At 36.0% G+C, this 27,103-nt stretch overlaps 12 protein-coding genes across 12 annotated transcripts; 6 read left to right on the forward strand and 6 right to left on the reverse strand.

The window, feature by feature from the left end:
* Positions 1–6: 6 nt before the first annotated feature.
* Positions 7–4,815, reverse strand: C9374_007361 (uncharacterized protein; the record flags this gene model as incomplete). Its single annotated transcript, XM_044697318.1, has 1 exon — positions 7–4,815. The coding sequence occupies one exon, from the start codon at positions 4,813–4,815 to the stop codon at positions 7–9; it is 4,809 nt and encodes a 1,602-aa protein (XP_044546484.1).
* A 286-nt stretch (positions 4,816–5,101) lies between these two features.
* On the forward strand, positions 5,102–7,604 carry C9374_007362 (uncharacterized protein; the record flags this gene model as incomplete). The annotated part of the gene is made up of 3 exons (XM_044697319.1): positions 5,102–5,192; positions 5,247–5,702; positions 5,749–7,604. 3 exons carry the CDS (start codon positions 5,102–5,104, stop codon positions 7,602–7,604), a joined length of 2,403 nt encoding a protein of 800 aa, XP_044546485.1.
* Positions 7,605–7,766: 162 nt separating this feature from the next.
* C9374_007363 (uncharacterized protein) lies at positions 7,767–9,383 on the forward strand (the record flags this gene model as incomplete). Its single annotated transcript, XM_044697320.1, has 1 exon — positions 7,767–9,383. The coding sequence occupies one exon, from the start codon at positions 7,767–7,769 to the stop codon at positions 9,381–9,383; it is 1,617 nt and encodes a 538-aa protein (XP_044546486.1).
* Positions 9,384–9,623: 240 nt separating this feature from the next.
* C9374_007364 (uncharacterized protein) lies at positions 9,624–11,450 on the forward strand (the record flags this gene model as incomplete). The annotated part of the gene is made up of 1 exon (XM_044697321.1): positions 9,624–11,450. The coding sequence occupies one exon, from the start codon at positions 9,624–9,626 to the stop codon at positions 11,448–11,450; it is 1,827 nt and encodes a 608-aa protein (XP_044546487.1).
* A 1,062-nt stretch (positions 11,451–12,512) lies between these two features.
* Positions 12,513–14,608, forward strand: C9374_007365 (uncharacterized protein; the record flags this gene model as incomplete). Its single annotated transcript, XM_044697322.1, has 4 exons — positions 12,513–13,192; positions 13,299–13,342; positions 13,393–13,468; positions 13,528–14,608. 4 exons carry the CDS (start codon positions 12,513–12,515, stop codon positions 14,606–14,608), a joined length of 1,881 nt encoding a protein of 626 aa, XP_044546488.1.
* Positions 14,609–14,624: 16 nt separating this feature from the next.
* C9374_007366 (uncharacterized protein) lies at positions 14,625–15,869 on the reverse strand (the record flags this gene model as incomplete). Its single annotated transcript, XM_044697323.1, has 5 exons — positions 14,625–14,805; positions 14,882–14,925; positions 15,023–15,092; positions 15,141–15,370; positions 15,489–15,869. 5 exons carry the CDS (start codon positions 15,867–15,869, stop codon positions 14,625–14,627), a joined length of 906 nt encoding a protein of 301 aa, XP_044546489.1.
* Positions 15,870–16,195: 326 nt separating this feature from the next.
* On the forward strand, positions 16,196–17,227 carry C9374_007367 (uncharacterized protein; the record flags this gene model as incomplete). The annotated part of the gene is made up of 4 exons (XM_044697324.1): positions 16,196–16,674; positions 16,732–16,817; positions 16,874–17,020; positions 17,076–17,227. 4 exons carry the CDS (start codon positions 16,196–16,198, stop codon positions 17,225–17,227), a joined length of 864 nt encoding a protein of 287 aa, XP_044546490.1.
* Positions 17,228–17,657: 430 nt separating this feature from the next.
* C9374_007368 (uncharacterized protein) lies at positions 17,658–19,854 on the forward strand (the record flags this gene model as incomplete). Its single annotated transcript, XM_044697325.1, has 4 exons — positions 17,658–18,598; positions 18,679–18,684; positions 18,855–19,234; positions 19,298–19,854. The coding sequence occupies 4 exons, from the start codon at positions 17,658–17,660 to the stop codon at positions 19,852–19,854; spliced, it is 1,884 nt and encodes a 627-aa protein (XP_044546491.1).
* Positions 19,855–19,903: 49 nt separating this feature from the next.
* C9374_007369 (uncharacterized protein) lies at positions 19,904–24,021 on the reverse strand (the record flags this gene model as incomplete). Its single annotated transcript, XM_044697326.1, has 3 exons — positions 19,904–23,599; positions 23,650–23,951; positions 24,012–24,021. 3 exons carry the CDS (start codon positions 24,019–24,021, stop codon positions 19,904–19,906), a joined length of 4,008 nt encoding a protein of 1,335 aa, XP_044546492.1.
* Positions 24,022–24,142: 121 nt separating this feature from the next.
* C9374_007370 (uncharacterized protein) lies at positions 24,143–25,131 on the reverse strand (the record flags this gene model as incomplete). The annotated part of the gene is made up of 2 exons (XM_044697328.1): positions 24,143–24,765; positions 24,858–25,131. The coding sequence occupies 2 exons, from the start codon at positions 25,129–25,131 to the stop codon at positions 24,143–24,145; spliced, it is 897 nt and encodes a 298-aa protein (XP_044546493.1).
* Positions 25,132–25,223: 92 nt separating this feature from the next.
* C9374_007371 (uncharacterized protein) lies at positions 25,224–25,721 on the reverse strand (the record flags this gene model as incomplete). Its single annotated transcript, XM_044697329.1, has 1 exon — positions 25,224–25,721. The coding sequence occupies one exon, from the start codon at positions 25,719–25,721 to the stop codon at positions 25,224–25,226; it is 498 nt and encodes a 165-aa protein (XP_044546494.1).
* Positions 25,722–25,842: 121 nt separating this feature from the next.
* Positions 25,843–26,515, reverse strand: C9374_007372 (uncharacterized protein; the record flags this gene model as incomplete). Its single annotated transcript, XM_044697330.1, has 2 exons — positions 25,843–26,181; positions 26,321–26,515. The coding sequence occupies 2 exons, from the start codon at positions 26,513–26,515 to the stop codon at positions 25,843–25,845; spliced, it is 534 nt and encodes a 177-aa protein (XP_044546495.1).
* Positions 26,516–27,103: the final 588 nt, after the last annotated feature.

Raw genomic sequence — 27,103 nt, forward strand, 5'->3', positions numbered from 1 at the left:
TACTTATTAACATTCAAAACAGCCAATCCAATTCGTCACGGTATTAAACACCAAGAGAACCACTCCATTCGTTCTCTGTTGTTCTTCCTCTACAAAATTGTTGGTCAGTGTAATTTCATAGCACAACATATCTTCACGATCCGTCTTGATTAGAAATTCCTTCTTCTTCTCAAAGTAATATCGAATGCATTCAATGAAATTAAAAATCCATTTTTGTTGAGAGAGTGTCAGTTTTGAAAGAGCAGCAGAAGCAGTGAAAAGATTTTCTACATTCAATCTCTTGCAATAAATACTATAATTTGAAAGAATACCTGTTTTGGCCAATTTAGATGTTCCATATTTTTGTCTAAAATGTTCCATTACTTCTTGTTTAGGTATTGAAATGGATGCTTCTCGATTCATAACATCCATTAACATGTAAAAATCATGCATTTCTACTTGAAACGAATCTCTCTCATAATAATACAATAATTGTTGATTATTATAGTCGCTGAGTATACTCGTGGTGCTTGTTGTGGATGATGTGGATACTCTTAGAAAGTCAGAAGAAGTTGGTTCAGAAACTCCGAGTGGTTCTTGTTGTTGTTGTGGTTCCAATGCATGAGAGGATTTGATGGTTGAATGATCTCCTCGTTGTGGTTTCTTTAAAAACGAATTGTTTTCTAATAATTGTGCATGTTCCATTCGATTCTTAGGATCTAATGCAAATATTTTGAAATAACTTGGTTGAGTCCAACATTTAGTAATATATCTCCATGATAAATGATCATCTTGTAACATTCTTTCAATTTTACCTAATTGTGGTAATAAACTTGAATTCACATTATGTTTCGTAAAATAATGATAACACACACGTTGCCATATACTTTCACATTGAATAAAATTCTTTAAAATTTCTGTAGAAACTGCACACAACGAGTTGATCGTTCTCATTGAAAATGCTCGATAACTGAGAATGTGAATCCAAATATCCATATCGAGAGATTCAAGAGTAGAGAGAAGAAATTTCATTCTTGTTGGAACTTCGAGACTAGTCAAAGTGGCAGTGGCAGTCCTGTGGTTATTGTTTGTTGTTGTTGTTGGTATGGTTGTTGGTATGGTGGTGGTCATGATGAGGTTACTTTTCGAAATGATCGTATTGTAGGAATGAGACATTTTACCTCCTTCCGTATGCCTGTTGGTAGTATGAGGATGATGATTACTAGTATTATTCATTATGGTTGAAGAAACATGATTCAATGATCCATCTTGATGTTGTTGGTGCTGATGTTGCTGATGTTGTTGTTGTACTCGATTCCATCGATGATGACTGGGCAATACTGTGGTGGTGGTGGTATGTCTTGCACGATAGTACGATGAGGTTGCATGATGATCATGCTGCTGATCATGATGATTCTTTAAAGTTGACTCTTGTCCATGATTACTATGATGATCATCACTAACACCACCACTACCACTACTATTACCATTACCATGAACACCATGAACACTACCACCACCACCACTCACTGGTCTCATGACCATGACAAATGATTCATTTCTTCTTGCTCCCTTCTTTTCCAAATAGGAAATAATTTCTTGACAATGTACATTCGTTTTGATCACTCGACCATACAAGATGTGTAACAAGTGAAGTGGTGTGATACAATTATCATTTTCATGATTAATGAAATACATAATTCTCTCTGAACCAAACACTTGTTCAAATTTGGAAATGAGCATTTTGATGAGTGGTACATTACAAATTCGAATAGCATCAAATAATACATGTTCATTTCTCTCAAATAATTTCATGGAATTTGATGTAAATCCTCTAAAGATTTGTTGACTCCAATGTTGTTGAGAATAGCACTTGTGATCAATGAATCGACAAATCATTTCATGTTCATATTGAAAGAGTGTTTCAATGTGTTTTCTTTCAAGTGTTTGAGATTGAATATGATATTCATCCATTCGAGCATATTCATTCATGGTGTTGCTATTCTTATTAGAAGTAGTAGTATTTGTAATAGTAGTAGTACTATTCTTAGTCGTCAAAGTAGTACTATTCGTCAAAGTAGTAGTATTGGTACTAGTAGTAGTATTAATAGTAGTATCAATAGAAGTATGAGTAGTATTATTTCTACTAGAATTCATAGTAGCATTTGAATGAATAATTCTTTTTTGAATTTTTGGTGTCATTACCTCTTGTTGATGTGTGAAAGGATCATTTTCATGAGAATGCATGCTCAGATCCATTTGTTTCAAAAATAATACAAAAAAGATATTGAATGAAGATTGTACAATGGGTTCAATGAGTGTAGTAGTCGTAGTAGTAGAACTGGTCATGGCTGTGGTCGTACTATTTGCATTGGATGGAGATTCATGATGAATATTCATATGAGTAGTACCAGTAGAACCAGTAGTACCAGTCGTAGTCGTACCAGTCGTAGTCAAAGTATTGGTATGGCCATACTCACTCGTTTCTGCCAAATTTCCACTATAGATACTTCCATCTAATTTACATAATAAATGCACTAATTGATTACAATTTCTCACCAATGTACTCTCTTTCCAATCCAATTGATCTTGTGAAAGTGATCCAGAGTAGATTAAATAATTTTTCTGAGCCATTTCAATAATTTTCAACAAGATTGAATATTCTTCTTGTGGTGTTCGAACATCTGTAGATTCTCTCGACGTGGACGTGGATGTTTCATCATTCTTCTGATCCGATGCATTGGATGATCGAATCGTTTGAGAGAAGGATGATGGTTGAGAAGATGGTTGAGAAGATGGTGGCGTTTTTCTTCTAAAAGTAATCATTCGACTTCGTTTCGGTTTTTCTTGTTTCATTTCTTGTTTTTTCAATTCCTTGACATTGGTTTTAATTTTACAAATCTTTTTCGCCGTGATATTTCCTAACATATAAGATCTTAAAATATCACAAAAGAGTACAAATGGATAGTATTGAGTATATTTAAAAAATATGAAATGTTCAAATATCCAATTCTTTAAATCATCATAATAAGGTTGTTTGATTGTACTCAATCCAAAACTAGTATTCATAACATGTTTGTATTTTAAATATCTTTTCACATGAGTTTTAGTCAGACGTAACAAAAATGGAATGATTCGAGAAGGAGAAAGGCATGAACGATAAGAGAGAATAAGAGATCGAGGAGATGTCTGTTGTTGTTGAGATTGTTGTGGATTCAGTGATGATCGTTGTTGAGAAGATTGATGCATGGCAATTAATTTCGAGCTTAATCGATTCGTGGCAGAGGAAGAAGAGGCTTCATGTTGTGGTTCCATAGGAGTGTGAGTGTTGTTGTTCTCTCTCAAATTCCACTTGTAGACATGAACACCCGCTCTTCGCACTGTAAATTTGTAATCTTGAGAAAATTTTCGACTACTCGTAGTGGTTGCGCGCGAAAATGTATTACTACTACTACTACTACTGCCAGTACCATGATGATCAGGTAAGGATTGTGAAGTTGGATGAGGTGGAGGTGAATGTCCAATACTACTATTAGTCGTGCCATGATTGTTTACAGAACTTGTTGAAGAGTTTAGAGCTGTAGTACTATGATGTCTTGTACCACCACCATGTAACGTACTACTACTCATTTCCAAATCAATGAGGGCATTATTGAGCAAGTTCAGTAATATCATACATTTTTGTACATATTTAGAAATACATTGATAATCCAATGAATTCAGAGGATTTGAAGAATAGTATGAAGATAAATAATGATGATGAGATGCAGTACCAACATCTAATCGATACATTCCATATTCACCAAATACACTTGCATCTAAATCGTCATCATCACCACCACTACTTTTGAATAATTGAATGGAAGAGTGTGAACTTGTGTTCACTTGTTGTTGCTGTGAATGATGATGATGATGATTCGAGTGAACATTGTTCAGTAAATTTTCATGTGAATTTCCACCACCACTCGATGAGGAGGATGAAGCATCATCATTCATTCCACTGTGTGTCAAATCATTGTTTTCATGTGACGAGGAACTAGTCGAACTCGCATTAGGATTAAATAATACTGCAAAATGATCTAATAATTGCAAATGAAATGGATGACTCTCACTAAATACAAATCCATTCAAAGAAAGTGTAAATTCAATACAGACATTTTCGTATTGATTGGATTTTCTTTTTTTCTTATTTTTCAAGTATTTGAATGGAGAGAGTGTTGTTGTGGTTCCAACTGTGTGACCAGAAGCAACATGACCCAATGTTGAGTTCTCTTGTTCGAGAATGAATAAATATTCATTACTTTGTCGCTGCGCATGATGGTTCTTTTGTGTGTGTTGTACAATGGAATAGGTGAGAGTGGGTGTCACTCCAAAAAACATGTATCGATCCAATATTGTTTGAATATATTTCTCGATTTGATGAATATAGGTAGGTATCATGGTGGTGTCATAATTTAATCGAGTGCATCGATTGATATTCTTTAATGGAGGAGAAGGAATAGATGATGAATATTCTTCAACATCATCGAGGTGGTCGTCATTGTGATCATGGTCACCATGGATTGTTCGTGGTTCATTGGATGTGTAGGATCCTAACGTATTATTATTATTACGAATTGGAAGTGATGATGATGATGGAATGAGAGGTGAGGTGGAAGTAGTCGTCGATGATGATGATGAAGAAGTGGAACTGCTGGTCGAGATGGAAGAAAGAGTATGATGATGATGATGGTGAGGTTTATGGTGGTTGTTGTCATCTAGATCTATGGATGCATCCCCACCATGGTGATGTCTGGTTGGAGAAACTGCACGAGCCGTAATAAATTCTGCTGACATTATTTTGAGAGTTCTCCATGACAAATGGCAGCAAGCTCGGAGTAATGTCCATTTCCAGAGCCAACCAAAAAATTTTAAGAAACAAGAGCGGATGATGACGCGAGCACAATTTCTGCCGAAATGAAATTTAACCAGTGATCATGATGGAGAAGTTTTATTTGAATATCCAAAAGTGAATAATGTTTTTCGTAATTTGCACACATCAAATTATTTGAAAAACCGTGCCCGCCAAATATTATTTTACAGCTTTTTTTAAAACATTTCAAAAACAACGAGATTTGAAAAAATGAATATTGCCACACCCTCGTTGTCGACGACACAGGTAGAGTCCATGCCTCTAGGGGAATTGACAGTAAAGGTACCATCATCTTCAATGAGTAGGTGTTCAGGATACTCGTAGTTTTGTTTCTAATCATTTTCTGATTCGGAAGTGTTCCAATCGGGTAAAAGAAAAAAGAAAACGAATCAACTCCATGAAATTCGAGTCAAAGAAAAACAAATGATCGAAGTTCAAAGAAAGAAATTGGCATCAAAAATTGATCGTGGGCTAGAAAGAAAACGCTTATCATCAGCCTTCACCCATGCTCGAAAAGAGGCGTCAAATGTAAATAATGTATTCAACATTAAATCTCCTAGAGAATTCTCGACTTCAGCAATGTCAAATAACATTGCAACCAAGGAAGATGAAGAAGAGCAAGAGGATGATGTATTATTTGGAAGAAAATTTCATTTTGTACATATCATTGACGAAGACGTCACAATTACCAAAGCATGTAGTAGAGCATCAACAGCAACCACATCTTTGAGAGAAAAACCATTAAGTCAAACATATTTTGTTCCATCTCTTGTAGAGCTATGTGCCAGTGCAATTGCAAACAATTTTGAACGTATGTATTTTTTTGAAAAGAATAATGAGTTTCAATCTTTTTGTAGAAAGACCAACGTTTGAAAAGATTCCATCAGAACTTCAACAATTAATCTCAAAAAAACTTCCTGTAGACCTTCCCTTGCAACTTTCCGTGCCCTTAATATCAGACGACGACTATTGGAAAAAGTGTTGTATGATGCGTTGGACTTTGGGTCAATTAGGTACATATTGCAGAAAAAACGGAAATGATCTCTTCATTGAAGAACACCCTGGTCATGTTGATGATGTCATGATTAAAGGAAGTTTTAAAAGTAGAGTCAATGCAAGAAAGAAGATCTCAAAGGCTTCCAGGTCCATAACACCATCATCCATGGACAGAAAACCCGAAAAGTCAAAAACTTGGAAACAGTTATATTTGGAAATCAATTTAGATGAATTCTTTGAAACTCTACAACCTCAAAAAACGGTGCTCCAGGAGCTGAAAACAATTTTTTTGCAACCCAAGCCTGAAGAGAAAACTATTCAAAATTCAGAACTATCTACACTTCGTACACTCCATCAAATTAAGCAAACTTTAAATGAAGAAAAAGCTTTAAAGGAAGAGTTGACCAATATTTTACAAGATCAGCAAAAAAAGAAAGGAAAAAAGCAGAGTCCAACAGATCAAGAAAATGCAGTAGAACAACCAGAGGCAGCTTCAATACTGAACGCTTCTCATGTCACTGAACACAGACCCGTTAGCCATATTCCTAAACATAAGTGCCTGCATTCCCATTTAATGAGGCCTAATGTAAATTATTATCTTCTTCACTGTAACACACTTTCAGAGGAAGAACGAGAACAATATCCAATAGACAAATTCAAAGCCAAGCTAAAAGATTTGTTTGATGGTATTCAAAGCCAAGGTACAAGTAGACTTGCAAAGATCACAAAAGATGATGACATTTTCACATTTTATGAAAGTGCTATTCAAAGGAAAGAACAAAAGTTTAACACGAGTAATGAATCTAAAATGCAATATTGGCTCTTGAATAAGAAAGAACAGCTTGAGGAAACTGATGAAGAAGTGCAACAAATGTTTGATTTTATTAGAAAAAAGAATCAAGAACATTTGATGGAACTTTGTGACTTGTCGAAAAACTTTATCTCTGAGATTAATATTCGAGGTTTAAAGGAGCATGTGGACCTTCAAGAGTTGTTTGATGCATTACCGAATCTAGAAACAGTGAGAATGGAATATACTGCAAGAAACGTTGGTATGACCTTTGATACTCTAATGCTCGGAATGAAAAAGAGAGATTGTCAAATGCTTGGCAAAATTCTAAGCGACCCTAAAAAGGCAGTGAAACTTCACAGTTTGATTCTATCCGAAAACTTAATTGATGATGAACAAACCAAAATCATTACCAGTGGATTATATCAAAACACACGAATTACATTTTTGGATTTTTCTCACAACAAGATTAGTGTGGAGGGCTGTAAATCTATTGCTGCCATGATGAAAAGTAACAAGTGTTTAAAGACACTTCTTCTATCAGACAATGAAATTCAGACGGATGGAGCCTTGTATATTGGCTCTGGTTTGAAGTTTAATATCACTCTGACAGAATTGAATTTAAGCCTCAACAAGATCAGTGACAGTGGAGCTATTTCGATCATTTCAAACGCTAACCATCTATCTCGATTGAATCTTTCCAATAATGTAATTACAGATGAAGGTGTTATGAATTTAATTAACAAATTAGAAGAATGTAATGAAACAAAAGAACACCCATGCATTCCAAAAGTATTGGATATTTCTGGAAACTTCCTTTCCTCACAAGCATGTAACAAACTAATCGATCTCTCTGGTGCTTGTCCATTTATTGAAAATATTGATGTGAGACAGAATCAAGACATCAAAGAAAGGATTTCTTTATAAAGAAGCAATTTTCGAGAAAGAAATACCAAGCCATGTGAGAACATGGTATTTAAATTCTCCCTATGTCAAATCATTATACTTTAAAACCTGTTATCTTTTCCAAAGTGTTCGCCTTCGCTTTCGTGATTTTAATCCCGCCATTTTAGTTTACAATTTGAAAAAATGTCATCAACAAACCCACAACCACCAACCACCTCAAACAACAACAGCAGTCCTTCTCCGAGTGCTACACAACCCACAGCACAACCCAATAAACCTCCAAGTACAACAAACGCTCCTTCTCCCAATCAGCCACCTAAAAAAGATGAACAAAAGAAAGCCGTGCAAAAATTGACGAAACTTGTTTCAAAATTTAAAATTAATCCCGAAGGAAAATTCAAGATAGGATGGGATGTTTTTATATTGATCATGTGCATGTACAACTGGGGGACGGTGGCCTATCGATGTGCGTTGTATAAATGGGATTATTATTGGATTGCCATTGATCTCGTAGTGGACATAATTTTATGGCTTGATGTTTTATCTAGGTTTAGAATTACATACTTGGAATTTGGCCTTCCAGTGACCGATTCAAAATCAATTGCTAAAATTTATCTTAAAAGTTTAGGTTTTTATGTGGATGTTGTGGCAAACCTTCCTTTCGAGTTCATTGGTTATTGGGCTACTCCAAGATTCTGGGCGTTTTATAGAATGAACCGATATCTTAGAGTGTACAGATATAACGAAATGTTTAACACATTTGAGGAGGGATTTTCATTCATTCATCCTGCATACATGAAGTTGATCAAGTATATTTTGCTTTTCGTCATTGCTCACTGGTGCGTGGCATGCCTTTATCTTTGGGTGTTAGAAACTGAAGGCAATCCATCCCCTGACTTTATGTTGGGAGACATTTCTGACAGTGACGGAACTTTAATTCTAAGAGCTATTTTTTGGGCAGTTGGACAAATGAACGGCTATGCCAATACCAATCCAATCACCGACTTTGAGACATGGTGCATGCTAGTGGTAACTGTCATTGGATTGTGTCTGTACGTTGCCATTGTCGGTACAGTCGGAGCAATTTTGGGAGATTTAAATGCTCAAAAGGAAGTTTTTGAAAACTTTATTGATGCAATTAAGGCCTTCATGAACTATCGAAAACTTTCGTCTGATCTACAAGGAAAGGTTATTGAATATTATACGTATTTATGGAAAACACGTAAAACTCTGGATGAAAATCAAATGTTAGACGAGTTACCTGAGCATTTAAAGATTGAAGTATCTCTGTTCTTGAATAAGGACATTATTCAAAAGATTCCCTTTTTCCAACATTTGGAAGAGCAATTTATCAATTCTCTTGTTCTCAAACTCAAGCCCAAAGTAGCCCTACCCAACTCACTCATTGTCAGAAAGGGTGATATTGGACGTGAAATGTTTTTCATCAACAGAGGATCTGTTGAAGTTATTGGAGAGCCCAATGAAGAAGGAGTCATTCCTGTGTTTGCGACGTTATCCGAAGGACAATTCTTTGGTGAAATGGCCATTATTAACAATACCAAAAGAGGAGCCTCGATCAGAGCTAAGGGCTATTGTGATCTTTCAGTTCTTACCAAAGAAGACTTTAAATTTGTTATGGAAACATTCCCAGAGACGGTGAGAGAGGAAATTAATGTTGAAGTTCGAAAACGACAAGCTCCTCCTCCTTCCTCTGGTTCTGCATCAAGACCTGGAACAGCCAATCAATCAAGACCAGGTACCGCTCAACAATCGAGACCTTCCACAGCCAATAAACGGTAGTCATTGATATCATCAGAATGGCGCGTTTCGTAACAACTGTTCTTGCTCCTCACACAATTCTCAATCTTTCCAACGTTTAAAATCTGTAAAACAAATTTGGTGCGAAATTGATGCCCATGGGCCACGCATGCTGGACCAAATGTTCATTGACGACCACTCTTACTTCTTGGTAAGAAATTCAAGAAGAAATTGCCATAACACCTCCTCCTACTCACACACTCTGACAACAGTCATCCATCCATGAGTAGTGGCAGCACAAGTTTCAGCACCATCGGAATTGGAGGTGGTGGAGAACTCACGAGTAGAAATACATCACTCGTAGCCTCCACTCATACAAACAAGAAGAATTACGTTGACGGTATGAAGAATAATGATGATTCCAACGATCTTGAAAACGTTGAATTGTTGTCCATCACCATTCCATCCTCTTCAACCAAGAATACTGTACTACTGCCTAACCACAACCACAACGTTGATCATCATCATCAGATGCCTTCCACAATTCCAAGTACAAGCAAAACATTTTTTCAAACATCATCGGAGCCTTCAATATCAGGTAGTAATAGCCTATTCAACAGCAACAACACCAATAATGCCACGTCTTCATTATTGAATAATATTCAACAAGAGGAGGATGAGAAATATCATGGTCTCAAAGAATCAACCAAATTATTATTCTTTGATTTGACCCATCTTCCTTCCTATATCCAATTTATATTAACGGCTAGCTTTTTAACTTTCTGTTTCATGGTTTCAGGTGTTACACAAGAATCAATATTTACCACATACAAGGGATTTGATTATGGATTCTTTTTGACTTTATGTCAATTCGCGGTTTATGCATTCTTTGGTGCCATTAATAGGAGATTATCACTTGCAAATCATCATCATAGCAGTGGTGGTAGTAGTAATAGTTTCAATCACGAATTGAGTAGTACTACAACAAGTAGTAGAAGTAACAACCACATGAATGGTACTGCTACTGAATTCAATTCCAATACAACACCAACAACTCATTCCGAAGTATTAACACCGTTATCACCTGTGAGTGCTCACATTAATAATTTGGAAGGAGATGATGATTTCGATGAAACATATAAGAGTGGAGGAATGACTTCTTCTTCTTCGTCCCTCTCTCTTTTCACTTCATCATTGAAATATTCACTTCCAACCTATCAGAATAATACCATTGTTGTGAATCATATTTATCAATCACCTCCTCCTTTGAAATATTATCTCATGCTGAGCTCTTTTCAAGTCATTGGAATGGGATTAGGAAATGAATCGATGGCTTACTTGAATTATCCCACAAAAATTCTTTTTAAAAGTTCCAAATTATTGGTGGCCATGTTTGTTGGAGTTTTATTATTGAAAAAGAGATACAAATATTTGGATTATGTCGCTAGTTTATTCTTAATATTTGGATTACTCACTTTGTATGGAGCGAATCAAAGTGTTTCTAATATCAAATTTGAGAGTATTGGAGTGATACTCATTACATGCTCTTTATTATTTGATTCTATTTCTTCCAATTTACAAGAAAAGATTTTAAGAGAATTGGAACGAAGTGAAACGGAATTAATTTATTTTGCGTACATGATTGGTACATTCTTTTTAGTATTCATTTGTGCATTTACCAATCAATTGATACCACCCATAGCTTATTGCATGGAACATCCATCTATTTTAATCATGATTTTTATTTATTGTTTTATCAGCTATTTAGGTTCAGTCTATGTGAATAAGATAACCAAAAAGTATGGAATTCTCATTACTCTCACCATTACAAGCACTCGAAAAGTGTTGAGTATTATATTGAGTTATATTATATTTCCTAAACCTATTCATTTCAATCATACCATTGCTATCATGTTGGTGTTTACTGGAGTTTTCATTAGAGTTTACTGTAAACAAAAGAGAGCCATTGATCAATACTTGAACTCTTTCATGAATCGAGTGATGCAAACGTTCAATTTAAAAAATATTGGAAAGACACGCCTGTTATTCCCTTTTCATGCACATAATCATTCCACACAAATGGATAAATCTGGAACGTGTGAGGTGTGAGTAAGTGAATGAATTCATTGTTGACACGTTAATTTCCAGCTCTCTCTTCAGTGAAGACCATGAGTCCATTTGTCGAATAGTGACGAATGAGTCATGGAATTTTACACACAATACTCACATGCATGAAAGGAATAATACGCCATTGTTCGCCGGTGAGGACAAAACGGAATGCATATTTCGTATAATAGAGCCTTTTTTGGTGATCATTTTTGCCTCAGTACTGTCGTGTTGTAGCATGATGATGAGAGATAAACATGTTTTTATTGCATCGGCAACAGTCTTCGATTAGTGTGTGAGTTGAATTCATTCAACATCTGAATGGCTAACATTACGGCATGAGCAACACTTCTTTGTTCCTTTTTTAGCTTTACTTCTGCTTCCACTTTAAATGTTCACAACCCAAATGCTTAATAAATTCAGTGAGGTTCGATCCCTCAGGTTCAATTTCATCACAATCAGAATATTCTATCAGTTTGGAATTTATGCTCGTACAAATAGCATTGTACGCAACGGCACGCCCATACAAAAAAGACTCGACCGAGAGTACTGCGCGAAAAGAGAAAAGAATATTGGTGCCAACAAAAAAACCAACCTTCATCCCTCTCGTGCCTTGTGTGGCTCTTAATCAAGGGTAGTACTGAAACTTCCTCTTCGCCTGCAGTATATACTACCACCACGTACTTTCAAATACTTGTTTCGTAAAATAATAATTCTCTTTCATCGGACGCTCTCAGATCGATCAGCAACAACAATCGCGCCAAGCTTGTGTGTATTTTTTTGGTAAGTCCTTGTTGCGTTCTGTATCTCTGCTTTTCCTAATGCATGGATTGAATGTCAATATTGGATCTTTATGTGTGGTTTGTGTTTTTGAAATATTATACTCAATATGATCATCATTTTGCTGTTGATTGCAACATCTTCATGCCACTTCATCACAACGCGTGAACGGGTAAACCTATTTGATTTGTGGTACACTCCTTTCACATGTTGTTGACCTCTCACGCGCACATCGACCTGTTGCCTTTCAATGCACATTCTGAGAAGTAACATCTAGATTCATGCATGCCTAAAGAAACATCCAACAACCACTCTAAATCCCATGCTCATTCTCATTCCAATAGCCTAGTTCGTAGTAGTAATAGTAGCAATCATAGTAGTAGTAGTAGGGACATGAATGAATTCAAACCTAGTAATGTGATCATGGACACATTATCAACCACACTCAACTCTCAGTCTCAACATGAGAGTTGCAGAATGCATTCAAACATCAACAACAACAACACGCACACTGTCATCCAAGTATCATCCATGCCGAGTAGTAGTAGTAGTATCAGGTGCAACAACATGTCCTCTCCACATTCTCCACCAAAAACATATTCAGGAGGATCAGTTGTTGCTGCTTCTTCTAGTCATGCTGGTGATGTAGATGGACAACACATGCGATCCAACAACAACAACTCTTCCTCCAACAGCATCACCAACCACATGCATCATCCACAGCAGCAACATGATACTACAACAAGTACATGGTCATCTCTATCACCTCCTCTTCAGCATGTAAATCCTCACACTACTACAACTACTACCACTAGTGGTGGAAAAACTAAAAAGAAAATTAACACCAAGAAATCATCAGCAATTAAATTTCAAATTGAAAATCCTTCGGATCCCAATTACAAGAGTATTACACAAAAATCAAATTATAAGGAAATTACTTTGGAAGAGATGAGTCAATATTTTCAGTATGTAATAGTGTGTGGATTTTGTGCTAATTAATGTTTGATATATTGCATGCATGATTACGCATGTGCGAATATTCATTTCATCCATTGCATGAACGAATCATAGTTTGCCTCAAACACAAGCAGCAGAATTATTGGGAGTGAGTTTAAGTAAGTAGTCATTAAATTTGGATGAATTCACACACTTGTTTCATATTCAGGTACTCTTAAGGTGAGTTGTTTTTCACAAGATCTTATTGAAATGACCCATTGTTGTGTTTTGAAACAACAGAGAAGGTAAGTTGGAATACATAAAATTATGAATCATGATTGGAATCAACATTTCCTTATTCAAGATTTTATTCATTTGGAATTGGACGATGGCCAAGTTATGAAAATAATAATAATAATAATCAAACTGTGAGCCAAAACAATAACCACAACGCATTGACATGCAATACGAATAATAATAATAATACTGGTAGAGGAACAAGTAGTATATCACCACCGTTTCAACCTTCAACACCTCCTTCCCATTCCTCACATCCCAGTACTCCATGCATTGGAAATGCTCAACATGCACAACATGAAAATATTCTGCATTCCTCTCATGTACAAAGACCCAATATTCCCAACGATGATTCTCGAGATTCTTTTTATTATAATATCAACAACAATCATGCAGCATTTCATTCATCAGCTTCCAATTTGGCATCATTACGGAATTTCACATCCCCTCCAAATCCAGTTCTATCAAATTCTTCATCCGTTGGAACGAGTATTCCACAACGATCCAACTTGAATAGAACCATGATTTCACTCCAACAACAACCCACACATTCATCTCAACCACATTTTCCTTCTACTGCTGCTGTTCACTCTCATCATTTGAGAGCTTCCATTCCACCCTCCTCCATGACGACACCTTATGATTCCACTCGATCCTGTCCTTCAATTCTTGAAAATTCTTCAATGAGTAGTAGTCAAGCTTTTTTGGGTAGCAGTCAAAATAATCAACGAATTTCTCGTTCTACTCCTAGTTCAACTCAATTGACAGAACAAATAATTTCGTATTCGACTGACAATCTAAACACAAATACTCAGAACGGTCTCATTGGAAACTATCACGCCATTTCACAATATTCCACTCAACCAAATGAACATCAGGATTTGCAAATTCGGCCGATAAGGAGCAAGTTTAATGATCATTCTGATGCCTTACCTCCAATCAATCCAATTGGATCTTCCAACAACAAACAGCAATTGCAAGGAAATTCTCAATCCTACCGCTATCATCCCTACCAACGAGTGCAGTCTCCACAACAACAACCCTCCCTAATAACGAATGAACAATTCATACAGCAAACAAATCTAAGTGACATGAGAAATGTTAGTTCTTCGTATCAACATGAGCAGCGTCACTACCACCAATATTAAAAAGACTGAAATTAATTTAATAATACCAAAAATTCAATGAAACGCTCATGGATGCATGTTGTACATGGTGCCAATGTCCTTTTGGTAAATAAACTAGATCTCCAGGTTGAAGTATGAATTCACATAACAACTGAGCTTTTTCGAAAAGAGGAAACTTTTCAGTATCGACCTTGTCAATCTCTGGAATTTGTGAAACACTTATTGTAATAAGAATGAAATCAACATGAATAGATAATATCAATTCAAGTTGAATATCAATTTTTGGTTACATACTGTGAATACTTGGTATCAAAGCCAAAGGGATAAAAATTCACACCCTAAATTCAACGTTGAAAGAATGAAAACGCAGCCATAGTATTTCATCACCACAATGGTTGTCATTCACACCATTGTATCTCCATGAATAGAACTTACTTGTTGTGGTTCATAGAGTTTCCATATTTTCTCTCCATATATTTGTAAAAACAAGTTATCAACAAGAGGTCTAATTACGTCATTAACAGTTGTTTAGTAGTGAATAAAATCGTCCTACCTATCATAATGAAGAGTTGTTCTTGTATTCGTTGTTCCTAGAAAGAATGTATTTGCTCCTAAAATAGAATAAGGTGATGCCTCAAAAAGATTTGGTATTGAAAAATCCTTAGTAATTCCAATTAAATCACTTGTTGGAACTTGTTGAACGTATAACCACTTGGAATCCACTGCTTGTTTTGTTTGCTCTTGAATTCGTAAATGATCAATAGCATTTGCAAAATTCATTTTCTTGTTCATGATCGTTGTTCATTTGAGATTTAAATTTCATGATCGTTGTTCATTTGAGATTTAATGTTTTGTACGCCACCACTCATCAATAAGATGTGATTCAATCTCTGTCACTTACTTTTTCATAATTTGGTGGATGTGATAATCCATTTTCTCTCAATTCACTAATAAAAACATCTAAATGTCCAAATCTTTGTTTCCAATACTCGGTCATTTCAAATTCTCTCTTTTTCATTTCTAAACATATTTCATCTTGGTCATTTAATTGTTCACAAATTCCTAATTGCCATTCTTCTTTTACTTTTTTCCAATCATCATTGGTGGCATATTTTAAATAATTTTTAAATATCACTGGTTTTCTATATTTAATATATTGATCATGAAATTGTTGAGGAGATGGCATGGAAGAAGAGGATATACACGAATCGGAAGAGGATGATAATTTGGTTATTGATCCGAGATCAATAATTGCAACATTTCCTTTCAATATTTTAACCATTCGTTGAAAATTTTTGAAAAGTTAAATTTCGGTCTAGTAGCGAACCTCATTCTCAAATAATCATTGATGCACCTCACCAGACGCATGCAATGGAATCAACAAATTCATGAAATACCATGTGTAGTTCCTTCTTTCAGTCTCCTCCATCACAGCATGAATGAATAAAGGGTTGTTGAAGGTTCATGTTGATACCAACAACAACGCTTTTCCTCCACTCTCTCAGACTCACACACATACGCACACACCTCGTCGACTCCCAATTCTCCTAATTTGAGAATTGCATTTAGCTGAGAATTGGTTGAATATGGATGTGAAGAACAAAAAAAATGTCCTCCACTCCAACGACCGCAAATTCCGAACACCTCCAAATCGATGAAGCATGCAGTTGCGACCATCCTTCTTGCAAGAAAGTAGTGTCATCATGGTCACATTCAAAATTGAAACAAAATGTGAATCTCAATGGTAGTAATAGTAGTAGCCTAAACACAACTCCTACGACACCACTCGATAGGAACAACATTCATACAACATTGTGTATAAATTCGGAACCATCTTTAGAGGCATCAAATACCACACATTCTCCATTCCGAGTGTTAACATTACAAGAGACAAGTCAAATGTCAAAAGAAGAAAAGAAAATAATTTTTGAAAATTGTGTGAGGAATATGTTAACATTACTTGGTGAGGATATTGAAAGAGAAGGTTTACAAAAAACACCATCTAGAGTTTTTCACAGTTTTGAGAGTCTGTGTAGTGGTTATCAAATTGAGGATGTTAAAAAAGTGATTGGACATGCCATGTTTAGGTAAGTCGTTTTAGAATATTGAAATGGTTGTAAACAAACATTCTTTAAAACTCACAGTTCACAAAATTCACAAATGGTTCTCATTAAGGATATTGAAATTTATAGTCTATGTGAACATCATTTACTTCCCTTTTTTGGAAAATGTAAGTTTCAAGTAGTCAACAAGTCATTGAGATACATTTGAAATCTGTTAACAAAGGTCATGTTGCTTACATTCCAAATGGCAAGGTTGTTGGTCTTTCTAAAATCTATCAACTTGTTGATGTTTTTGCAAAGAGATTACAAATTCAAGAAGAACTGACAGATCAAATTGCAAAAGCTTTAGAAAGTGCTGTTGGTGCTTTGGGTAAGTGAATATTCATGAATATATTGATTATTAATGAAAATAATTATACAAAAAGGGGTTGCTGTCATGATTGATGCACGTCACATGTGTGTTGAAATGAGAGGTGTGAATAAGTATAATAGTAGTACAGTGACAACGAGTTTTCGAGGAATATTCCAACAAAATATTGAAACGAGAAATGATTTCTTTAAAATGCTTGGAAAATAAATGGATTTTTTAAAGGATGTTATTAGAAGAATATTGTGTGTTTAATGATCTCATTCGATCAACTATTTCACTCAACCATTCAAGTAGTGTTACTCACTCATCGAGTCAAGCTTTTATGAGAAGCTGATCAAGATTTTAGTAGTGCAAAGACATGGTTTCTTTTGTTGTTCTAAATTCAGTTTCTAGTTGAGATACGATCTGAACTACAATGTTAAAGAGGGTGGCTCCTGACAACAAACATCCGAATTTGAAATGCGTTTTCTGTGAATGTCCGATCTGAATTGGGTACCCGGTTTAAGTAACTGTTCTTGGCGTTGCGGTGCGGGCTTGCAAGAACTGTTTCATCTACGCGGCGAGGCGCAACATTGCACATCGAGTCCAATAAATTCTCTCTCGGGCTTGGATTTTACCATTTTCAAGTTCAAACAAAATGCTTGAAATCCAACAACCTAAAGAAACACCCAATAACGATCGTGTGGTCGATAAGAGTAGTGATCCATCTGCACCCTCGTTCCACCATTTGGATTCACTAAAGGAACAAATCAAAGATCCAAGAGAACCCACCATTCGTTATCTTGACCATTGGAATATATTTAAATCATTTGGATGGAGTTGGATTTTAATCTTGTTAGGAATGTTAGGTTCAATGGGAACTGGTGTGATCACGTTGATCTTTGAATTCGTATTTGGTGACTTGATTAATATATTCCAACCTGTGAATGGAGTCATGCCTACTCAAGATGAAATGAGAAATGCCATTTCCATCATTTCTTTGAAATTCACAGGTGTTGCTATTGGAGGAATGGTTTCAAGTTTTATGGCTCAGTTTTTTTTGAGTTGGGCCAGTGAACGAATTGGTATTTCATTACGAAAGGAATATTTCAATGCATTGACACGTCAAGAAGTTGCTTTCTTTGATATCAAACAAACTGGAGCATTGACCGTTGCCATGAGTGAAGACATTTCAAGGATTCAAGATGCATGGACCAACAAGTTATGTTCTGTCATGCAACATGTGACCACCATTGTTGTTGGTTTGGTTCTTGCATTTGTGAGTAGTCCTCAAATGACAGGTGTGACCATTTCCACTGCTCCATTAATGATTGCCATTGGTGGAATTATGGGAAAATTCACTGAAATGATTAGTAAGAGATCGGGAGAGATCATTGCCAAGAGTGCCTCCAAAGCAACAGAAGTGGTCTCATCGTTTAAAACAGTGAAAAGTATGGGATGCGAAGAAAGAGAACAAGAACAATTTGCATTCATTCTTAAAAAGCTTCATTTATATGGCTTACTGAAAGCATTTACACAGGGAGTGAGTATGGGTTCTGAAAATATTATCATGTGGGGCACTACTGCTCTTGCATTTTGGTAAGTTGTTGTTACAAGTGGATCCATTTTAAGGAATTTATTAACGATTTTAAATATCGACTCACTGAATGGAATAATAGGTATGCGTAAGTATTATAATACTAGCCAGTGATTGTGGTGTGATCTTGAAAGTGGAAATTTGGTTGTTGACGGAGTGATCGCTATTGGAGATTTGGTTAAAGTATTTGGTTTAATAATCTTTACGTAAGTTCCGGAAATGCGACTTCAACTTCGTATAAGATAACACACGAAACAGAATCTTCTCCATTTCTCAAACATTTATCTTGTTACCTGACGTTTCCAAAGCCATTATCTCTCAAAGAACATTGTTATTAGTCATTAAAAGACAACCGGCCATTCCTTTTAAAGGAGGAAAGAGTTTGGGACAAGAAGTCGGAAAAATAGAATTCAAGAATGTGAAATTCTCTTATCCTTCTCGACCCAATGTCACTGTCCTCAAAGACTTTTCGTTGGACATTCGAATGGGTCAATCGATTGCTCTCGTTGGTCCTTCTGGTTCTGGAAAATCAACCATTGTTGGTTTGTTAGAAAGATTTTATGATCCAGAGGAAGGAAGTGTTTTCATTGATGGTGTTGATATTAAGGATATCGATCCTGCATGGTTGCACAAAAATGGTAAGCACTTCAGTTGTTAAATTATGATAACTGTGGTTTGTCAAGTTGGAATTGTTACACAAGAACCCATCTTATTTGCAACAACTATTCGTGAAAACATTGCCTATGCTGTTGGAAATGAAAATGTGTCAGATGAACAAATTGAACAAGCTGCAAAAGCTGCCAACTGTCACAATTTCATTATGGATCTTCCCAACGGATACCATACCTTACTTGGTGAAAAAGGAATTTCACTTTCAGGAGGACAAAAACAACGAGTTGCCATTGCCAGAGCTCTCTTACAAAATCCAAAGATTTTATTGTTAGATGAAGCCACTTCTGCATTGGATTCTGAATCTGAAGCTTTGGTTCAAGCAGCTTTGGAAACATTAATGAAAGGAAGAACTTCTGTTTCAATTGCTCATCGATTGTCGACCATTCAAAATTGTGATGTGATTTATGTGTTAGTGAAAGGTGAAATTAAGGAAAAGGGAACACATGCTGAGCTCATTGCAACGGACGATGGAATTTATAGAAAATTGGCAGAAAAACAAACCGTATTAGGTGACAGTTCTTATCATTCTCATCATCAAGATCCTCAAGAATCTTCTTTGGATCTTGAAAAAACTATCAAGATTTAAGAGTTAATGACATACAATGACAGCAAGTAAACAATAAATAAATATTTAATTACTCCCAACCACCTGCGCTTGGTTGATTGGTTTGTTTAGCTTCGTAAGTTTGGCACGAATGCTTGAAAGCATTGATAAGCTTGACAGTATCTTTGAATTGTCTGCTGCTGTAATAGTAGCCATCTGGTGTGACAGTGAAAGACTTTTCTAGCACTGTGTGCTTGCCAGGCAAGTAATAGATATAGAATTTAGCTGGCTTTGAGGTACTCATGACAATTCTGTAAGGAATAATCTTTGGATTTTTTTTCTTTTCCTCTCTTAGAATGTTTTTAACATCATCTCTGTTTCCATCAAAGTATTTGCTGCTTGATTTCAATTGATTGGTATAGTCCATCAAATTTTCAACACAGTAATAAATTACTTCATCCAAATCAGAGAAGACCTTTCCATTGACTTTGAGAGTACTTCCGAGAGAATTAATATCTTTTCCTTTCTTCTCCTCCTCGACATCATAATTAATGTAAAGGTTATTTCCGAACTTGAACGTAATGGCCAAGTGATCATAACCCTTACTACTGGGTCTGATAACTAATTCACCTGGTGCCTTTTCAGCCAAGAAGTCTACAGCTTGAGCATAGTCAAAATCTCTAAATGCTGCGTGATTGATTTGTCTGTGGAAACGCTTCTTGGATGGAGCACCTGTCTTGATATTCGTAGCTTGGTCTACTTCTTTTTTGTTGAAAGGAAGTTCTGATGCTACTGGACTAAGTTGAACCTTAAACTCTTTGTAAACAATCTCTCTGATCTTAAAGTATCGCTCCTCTCCCACCTTAAAATAGTCTTGAAATTTGTCAATATGAAAATCTAAGTTGGGACGAATAACCACCCCGTAGAGACCATTATCAAGTTTGCAAAATAAAATGTTATCCTGTACGCCTACAACGGTAGCTAACACTTGCTTTCCTTTAGGTAGTGTGAGATCATTTTCGTTTGTAACAAGTTCAAATACTTTTCTGTCGTCCTTGTTTATGGACTTGAAATCTCTTCTTGGATCTTTGAATGGATGCTTGAGGTCTTCCTTAATATCTTTTAATGTAATACGGGTCTTTCCATAACCTCTCTTCTCAAGCTCGTCGGCATAAGTGTCCAAATCCAGTTCGTCGAGCAGAGATGGTTTTTTAAATATTTTGTGAATCTTTTCAAGTTTCAAATTCTCTGTTTCCAAGGCATCTTCTACAATCTTTTTCGCAAGATGATACGAGAGCACGTGAACACGAGTAGCGTCAATAATCTTAAACTGTCTAGCGTGATCATCTTCAAACGAAATATTTGGAGGTTTACGAACGATTAAGAATCCCAAACAATTCAATGCAACATTCTTTTGATCTGAAAGTAATTGAGTAGAAGCAGATTCTCGATCTACAATGTATGGCTCATCATGTTGCTGCTTAATTCTATTCAGAATCAGTTCTGCTTTTCTTGGTCCAAGGCCGCTCACAAACTTGAGTACTGATTGAAGCTGTGGATGATTAATGATTCTGTTAATTTCAACTCCAACTCGATTCACCACTCTAACAAAAGATTTCTCCAAAGATCGTACAAGTTGTTCTTTTGGTACAACATCCTGTAAGTCATGGAATCTGTAGCATAAGATTTCTTGTTGGTTAAAGAAGCCAGCAATCTCTGTTAGGGGATCTCTCAATCTACGACCAACAGAGATGGCTCTTTTAACGACGTTGTTCTCGTTGGGAAATTCTTTGTTACCACGTTCCGAGTTTTCATATATTCTCGCCAAGTCATCAGGAACAATCTGAACGTCTATTTGAGACTCTTTAAGAAAGTCTAACCTTGAGACAAAGTCCTCACAAATAGCCTCTCTTATTTTCTTAAAGATAAGTCCTCCACAAGTTGCAAGAGCAATAACCTTAGGGTGATGAGCATTAATTAAATCTTTCAGGTCTCTCTTCATCGAATCCAAAACTTCTTTATCGTGCTCGCTGGTTTTTGAAGTTTGAAATGGATGACCAATTGGCCAGATCTTCTTGTCGATCATAGCACCATTTTCGTCTAGCATCACCCAGGTTGTTCTTTCTTTTTCTTCACCTCCAGGTATGCAGGCTAGAACTTTGCACTTGGTTGGTCTTGGCTTAGAATCTTCAACAAAGTCTTTGTAATTAAATGGGCTATCCGATTTGAGATCATAAGGTCCTTCCATTAGCATTTGAGTTAGCTTGTCTTCACAGAGCTCACAAATTTTTTCACAAGCTTTTTCTTTTAGGTTATTTTTTACAGTTGAATTGATGGATCTGTTTAGAATGCCTTTTGCCTCCTCAATGATCTTGAGTCTATGGTCATTCCAGGATGTTGCTAGTTGTGAATGCTTTTGACTCAAATATAGATCACTTGCTTTGAATAAATCGTCAAAGTATCTATCTTCTAAATACAGTGACATCTTGAGAAAACCTAGAGTTTCATATTTCACAATTCTCAAATAAATTTCTGGATCTTCGTTCAAGTAATGAATGTGAGTGGTATATTCATCATCTTGTTGAGTGAAAATGTTTTCCCTATGTCTATCACGTGCTCTAAATAGAGAAAGGAAGCTTGATTCTACATCTTCTGTATCCTCCACGGATTTGAGAGCCTTTCCTCTTTTGGTTAGCTTGATTTTGATTGTGGCGTGGTTCTCGAATTTTGAGCGAACAATGTCACGAATCCTTGGCTCATGTGCAATTTGATAGGCACAGTAATGTCTAGTAGCAGAAAGAACGCTCTCTTCAGAGTCAAAAATTGCTGTTTTGAATTCTTCCGCTGCCTTGATAGGATCTTGCTGATAATCCTCAGGTTCGTGAACAGCAACTTCGTTTGAAAGGTTTTCTGCATATTGTTGAGAAGATAAAGCCATTCTATTCGCTAGTGGAGCTAATCCTTCTCGCTTAGCCAAAGAATATGTGTCTTTCTTCTTTGGTCTTTTGTACTCACCGATTTGAACCTCAGAGTCTTCACTTAGAATAGAAGTGAAGTGCAATTGAAGGTCATTGATATAATCGATGCTATCACAATAATCCAATTGAGATAAATAATAGGGATCTATTAGTGTCTTTGCGCTATCGTAAAGACTCTTTAGCTTTTTCTTTTTGGATTGAAGAACACACCATTTTTCATCCCATTCAAGTATTTTCCACAAATCCTTGTCGTTGAATTTGCCCTCAACTTGTAAGACATGTTCAAACTCTTCTTTCTTGTATTGAGAAATATAAGGAATGTCGTATCTCATTTGAAGAATAAACTTGAGAACCTTGACAATGGTTTCAACAAATAAATTTTTAAGACTATCAAATCTGTTAGAATCATATTCAATATACTTTCTATATCTTTCCATATGCAATTCGGCATGACTTTGAAAAACTTTTGAATAAATCCAACATGCTTCATTATACAATTCATCAGGATCCAAAAGTCTAATACCTTGTCTAAGTGATATTCTTTCGGGAACGTCTTCATTTCTTATGACTTCATCCTCTTCAGTTAAAAACTTTTCTTTCAACAAATCGGCTCCAAATATATCTTTGAGAGTATATTTACGTTCCTCTTCTTCTTCAACAGGAAGATAGTCCTCTTCTTCCTCGTCAGTACCGAAAATATCATCCTCTTGATCATCTCCGTCAATAAACCTGTCGTCTTCGTCCTCATCTTCTCCATAATCATCTTCCATGTCCCCAGCTTCCGGCTCGTTTTCTTGCTGTTGTTGTTGCTAATGAAAAGTAATAGTGTTAATATACAATCCAAACAATGAATACATACAACAAGATCGCTGACTTCTTTGGATAGAAGGTTTTCTTCACCCTTCTTCAACCTCTTGAATTTTCTCTTCTTCTTTGATGGGTGAGTTTTTCGTTTATGCAAATTAGACTCTTGATCGATTGGAGGCGGTACTTGCTCTCCCTCATCAATTTCGTCATCATCCACAATAAAATCGTCTTTTTCATAGGCGTCAAGATCTTCACCGGTTTCATTTTCCTCTTCACTGTCTTCATCGTCATCATGTCGGAGTTGTTTTTCTTGCAATTCTTCCTCATCCAATTCAGCTTCCTCTTCAATAAAATCTTAACATTGTAAATATTATTATCTTCCAATTATCCAACGTAATTTTTGGTGTTACTTACTGCTGCTCATTGTGGTTGATGTGGTTTTGGAGATTCGTTATTGAAGTGATGATGAAGCGAGATGTGATGTATTTTTTTTGTTTTAAATTTAAAAATATTTTGGCTTGACTTCTCCACGAAATTAAGAGTGTTTATTTCAGATGAGTGATGGGAATATCAATGTCTCCGTCTGGTGTTTTAATGTGAACAAGTGAAGCTTTGTGAACAATAAGGCCCAAATATTTGAGATACCAAGTCACTATTTGTGTTATATAATAATTGAAATCCACAATGTTTCCTGCAATATCGCTGTAAGTGTAGTCCTTGATGTTATTAATTAGTCCACCTTGAACAGACTCCAGGGCTCTCTCTTTAATTTGTTCTGCTGTTAAATCAATTAAATAAGCAGAAGCTCTGTACAATGAAAGGGTTACATCTTTTTCAGAAACTCCAACAATTAAGTCCAAAGTTATTTGAATTTCCTTTCCATCTTTTGAGAAAACCTTAAAATCTTCAAGCTTTAAATTAACTTTTTCTTCTGTTACATATCCAACATGTTGCCAAGGATAAATAAATTTTCCAACTGGAAATGGCTTGTTATCTGGAATGGTATATAAAGTTCGAATAATATCATTATCTCCTTGCTTGGGACCTTCAAATTTTCTATAAATTACCAATACTTTGCCTGGTTGAGAGCTCTTAATTCTCCTTAGAAAATAAAACCTGTATAATGAAAATCCAGCTACACATCCCACAAATGCAGGAAGTAACATTTCTAAATTGTATTGTGAAAATTGGCAATGTCATTATTAGTAATAATAATACAATAAAAAATAAACGATTAAAATTGTCAATAATATGACGTACTCGACATCTCCAAATTAAGGTCCTTAATCATCATCGTATATTTGCTATTTTTTCTTTCGTCTAAATAATGCTCGGGATTGAATGGATCTTGTGTTTCATTTGGATCCGATTCCAAGCACTTTCTTCTGTACAAGAAAAAGCTCTTTCCAGGTATGTTCTTGATTTCTGTATAAATTTTGTACACAACTGGACTCAATCCTCCAACAGTGACTGCTGAAAGGAAGACCATGAATCTCCTAAATTCGGATGTTTTGAAAAGAGAGCCCCAATCCATTTTGTTGTATTTTTTCTTGTCAAAAGTAAAATGATATAAAAAAGTCATTAGGAATCCTTTTAATTGGAGAGCTCTAGAAATATGTACAATAATTATTTCTCTTCCTTTTGTGGTGTTGTAAATTGGGTTGATGGTGGTTTAGTTTTTGGAGAGAAGAATAGAGTTCGGGCCACATTTTCTTGAGATGACAATTTCTTGTGTGGGGACGGCATTTCATCAAAATCAATGGTTTTGGTTTTTTGTTGCTGTGGAGAGGGAGTAAGAGGTGTTGGTCTAGAACGAAATTGTAGCCTGTCTTTAGCTACACCTACAATAATATATTCAACTTGATTGTTTTGTGGGTTGATGACCTTTTGGCAAATTAAAAGTGGTCGTTTCAAACCAATTTTCTTTCCGACACACTTTTGTCTTTCAATGACCAGGGAGCAGCGATCCTTCGATTGATCTCCCTGCTCGGAAAAGGTCAGTGATCCCAACGTAACAGAATTTAGAGCTTTGTCTTTCTCTGGCCGGGTCTCTAGTGATCCTTGAATGTCCATTAATTGCAAACATTTCACATCGTTTGATTTTCTTAACGGTATTTTGAACATTTTTTCGAAAAAAGGCGCGGTCATCGGAGAACACTACCAGTCGTTCCAACACAAGCAACTCCACAAAAACAAGAACTGCAAGAAAATATATAATAAATTTAAAAGATTTATGTGTTGATGTTTAGAGTTGGCCTGATAACCAATCCAAACCTTCAAAGAGACCTTGACCACTGATAGCACAACATGGTTGGATGAACCAGTTTCTTTGTCTCAAATTGTGAAGAGAAAGCTTGTCAGTCATTTCAGCAGCACTCATAGCGTTTGGAAGGTCTTGCTTGTTAGCCAAAATCAAGACAACACATTCACGCAATTGGTCATCACTCAACATCTTTTGTAATTCATCCCTTGCTTCACCAATACGATCTCTATCGTTACTGTCGACAACGAAAATTACAGCGTTTGTATTGGCATAGTAGTGTCTCCAGAGAGGTCTAATCTTGTCTTGACCACCGACATCCCACTATTGTTGTTGTTATCATCATCGCATCAAATAAAATACACAACAAATTTTCATCACCAAGTAACAATGTATCATCATTGTTGTTGTCGTGTATACGTATTAGAATTTTCAAAATATTATTCTAATTCGAATTACGTACCATAGTGAAGTTAATCTTTTTATATTGGACAGTTTCAACGTTGAAACCAATGGTTGGGATGGTAGTAACGTTCTCATCCAACTTGAGTTTGTAGAGGATTGTTGTCTTACCAGCGGCATCCAAACCGACCAACAAAATTCTTGCTTCCTTGTTCTTGAAGAGGTTTTCGAAGAGTTTAGCAATTGACTGACCCATTTTTTGTGCGTCTCTGTAATATACAAATTTTTTCAGTTGGTGATGAGACTGAGTGTTTTTGCGATTTTTTAATGACGAAAAAATATTGTAACGAAATTGAGTGACGACTGCTGCTGGTTCTTGCGCCGCCAAAAATTAACCTGTCTTCTTTGTTCCGATGATGACGCTGCTGACGAGTAGAGTGGAATGCGATTGGATGGCCAACGTCATTCGAGGATCTCTTCAGCACTTGTAAATTTAGAAACTCAGTATGAATGGTAGATGGGATAATGGGTTGTGACCTAGTGTACATGAATGGAGATATTACCTCGTAAGGATGAGAGTTAATAACACACAACACCTAGTTTTTAACTTGAATTTTCTCAATATTTATTGTTTTTGAGTTCAATGACACTGATGTGTAATGACAATCTAGACAATACAATCTTGGCGAACCGAGCAGTGAAAGACTTGAATAACGGGAATGCACTGGTGACTGTTTAATGAATGAGGCAAAGGATGATCCACCCTCGATCCCCGAAAGGACACAACAAAAAATCACTACCGCCAAAATTTACTGTAACTGCCGTCAATTTCTTTTAAAAAATT

This window comes from Naegleria lovaniensis (genome assembly GCF_003324165.1).
Source record: "Naegleria lovaniensis strain ATCC 30569 chromosome Unknown tig029, whole genome shotgun sequence".
NCBI classification, from domain to species: domain Eukaryota; phylum Heterolobosea; class Eutetramitea; order Acrasida; family Naegleriidae; genus Naegleria; species Naegleria lovaniensis.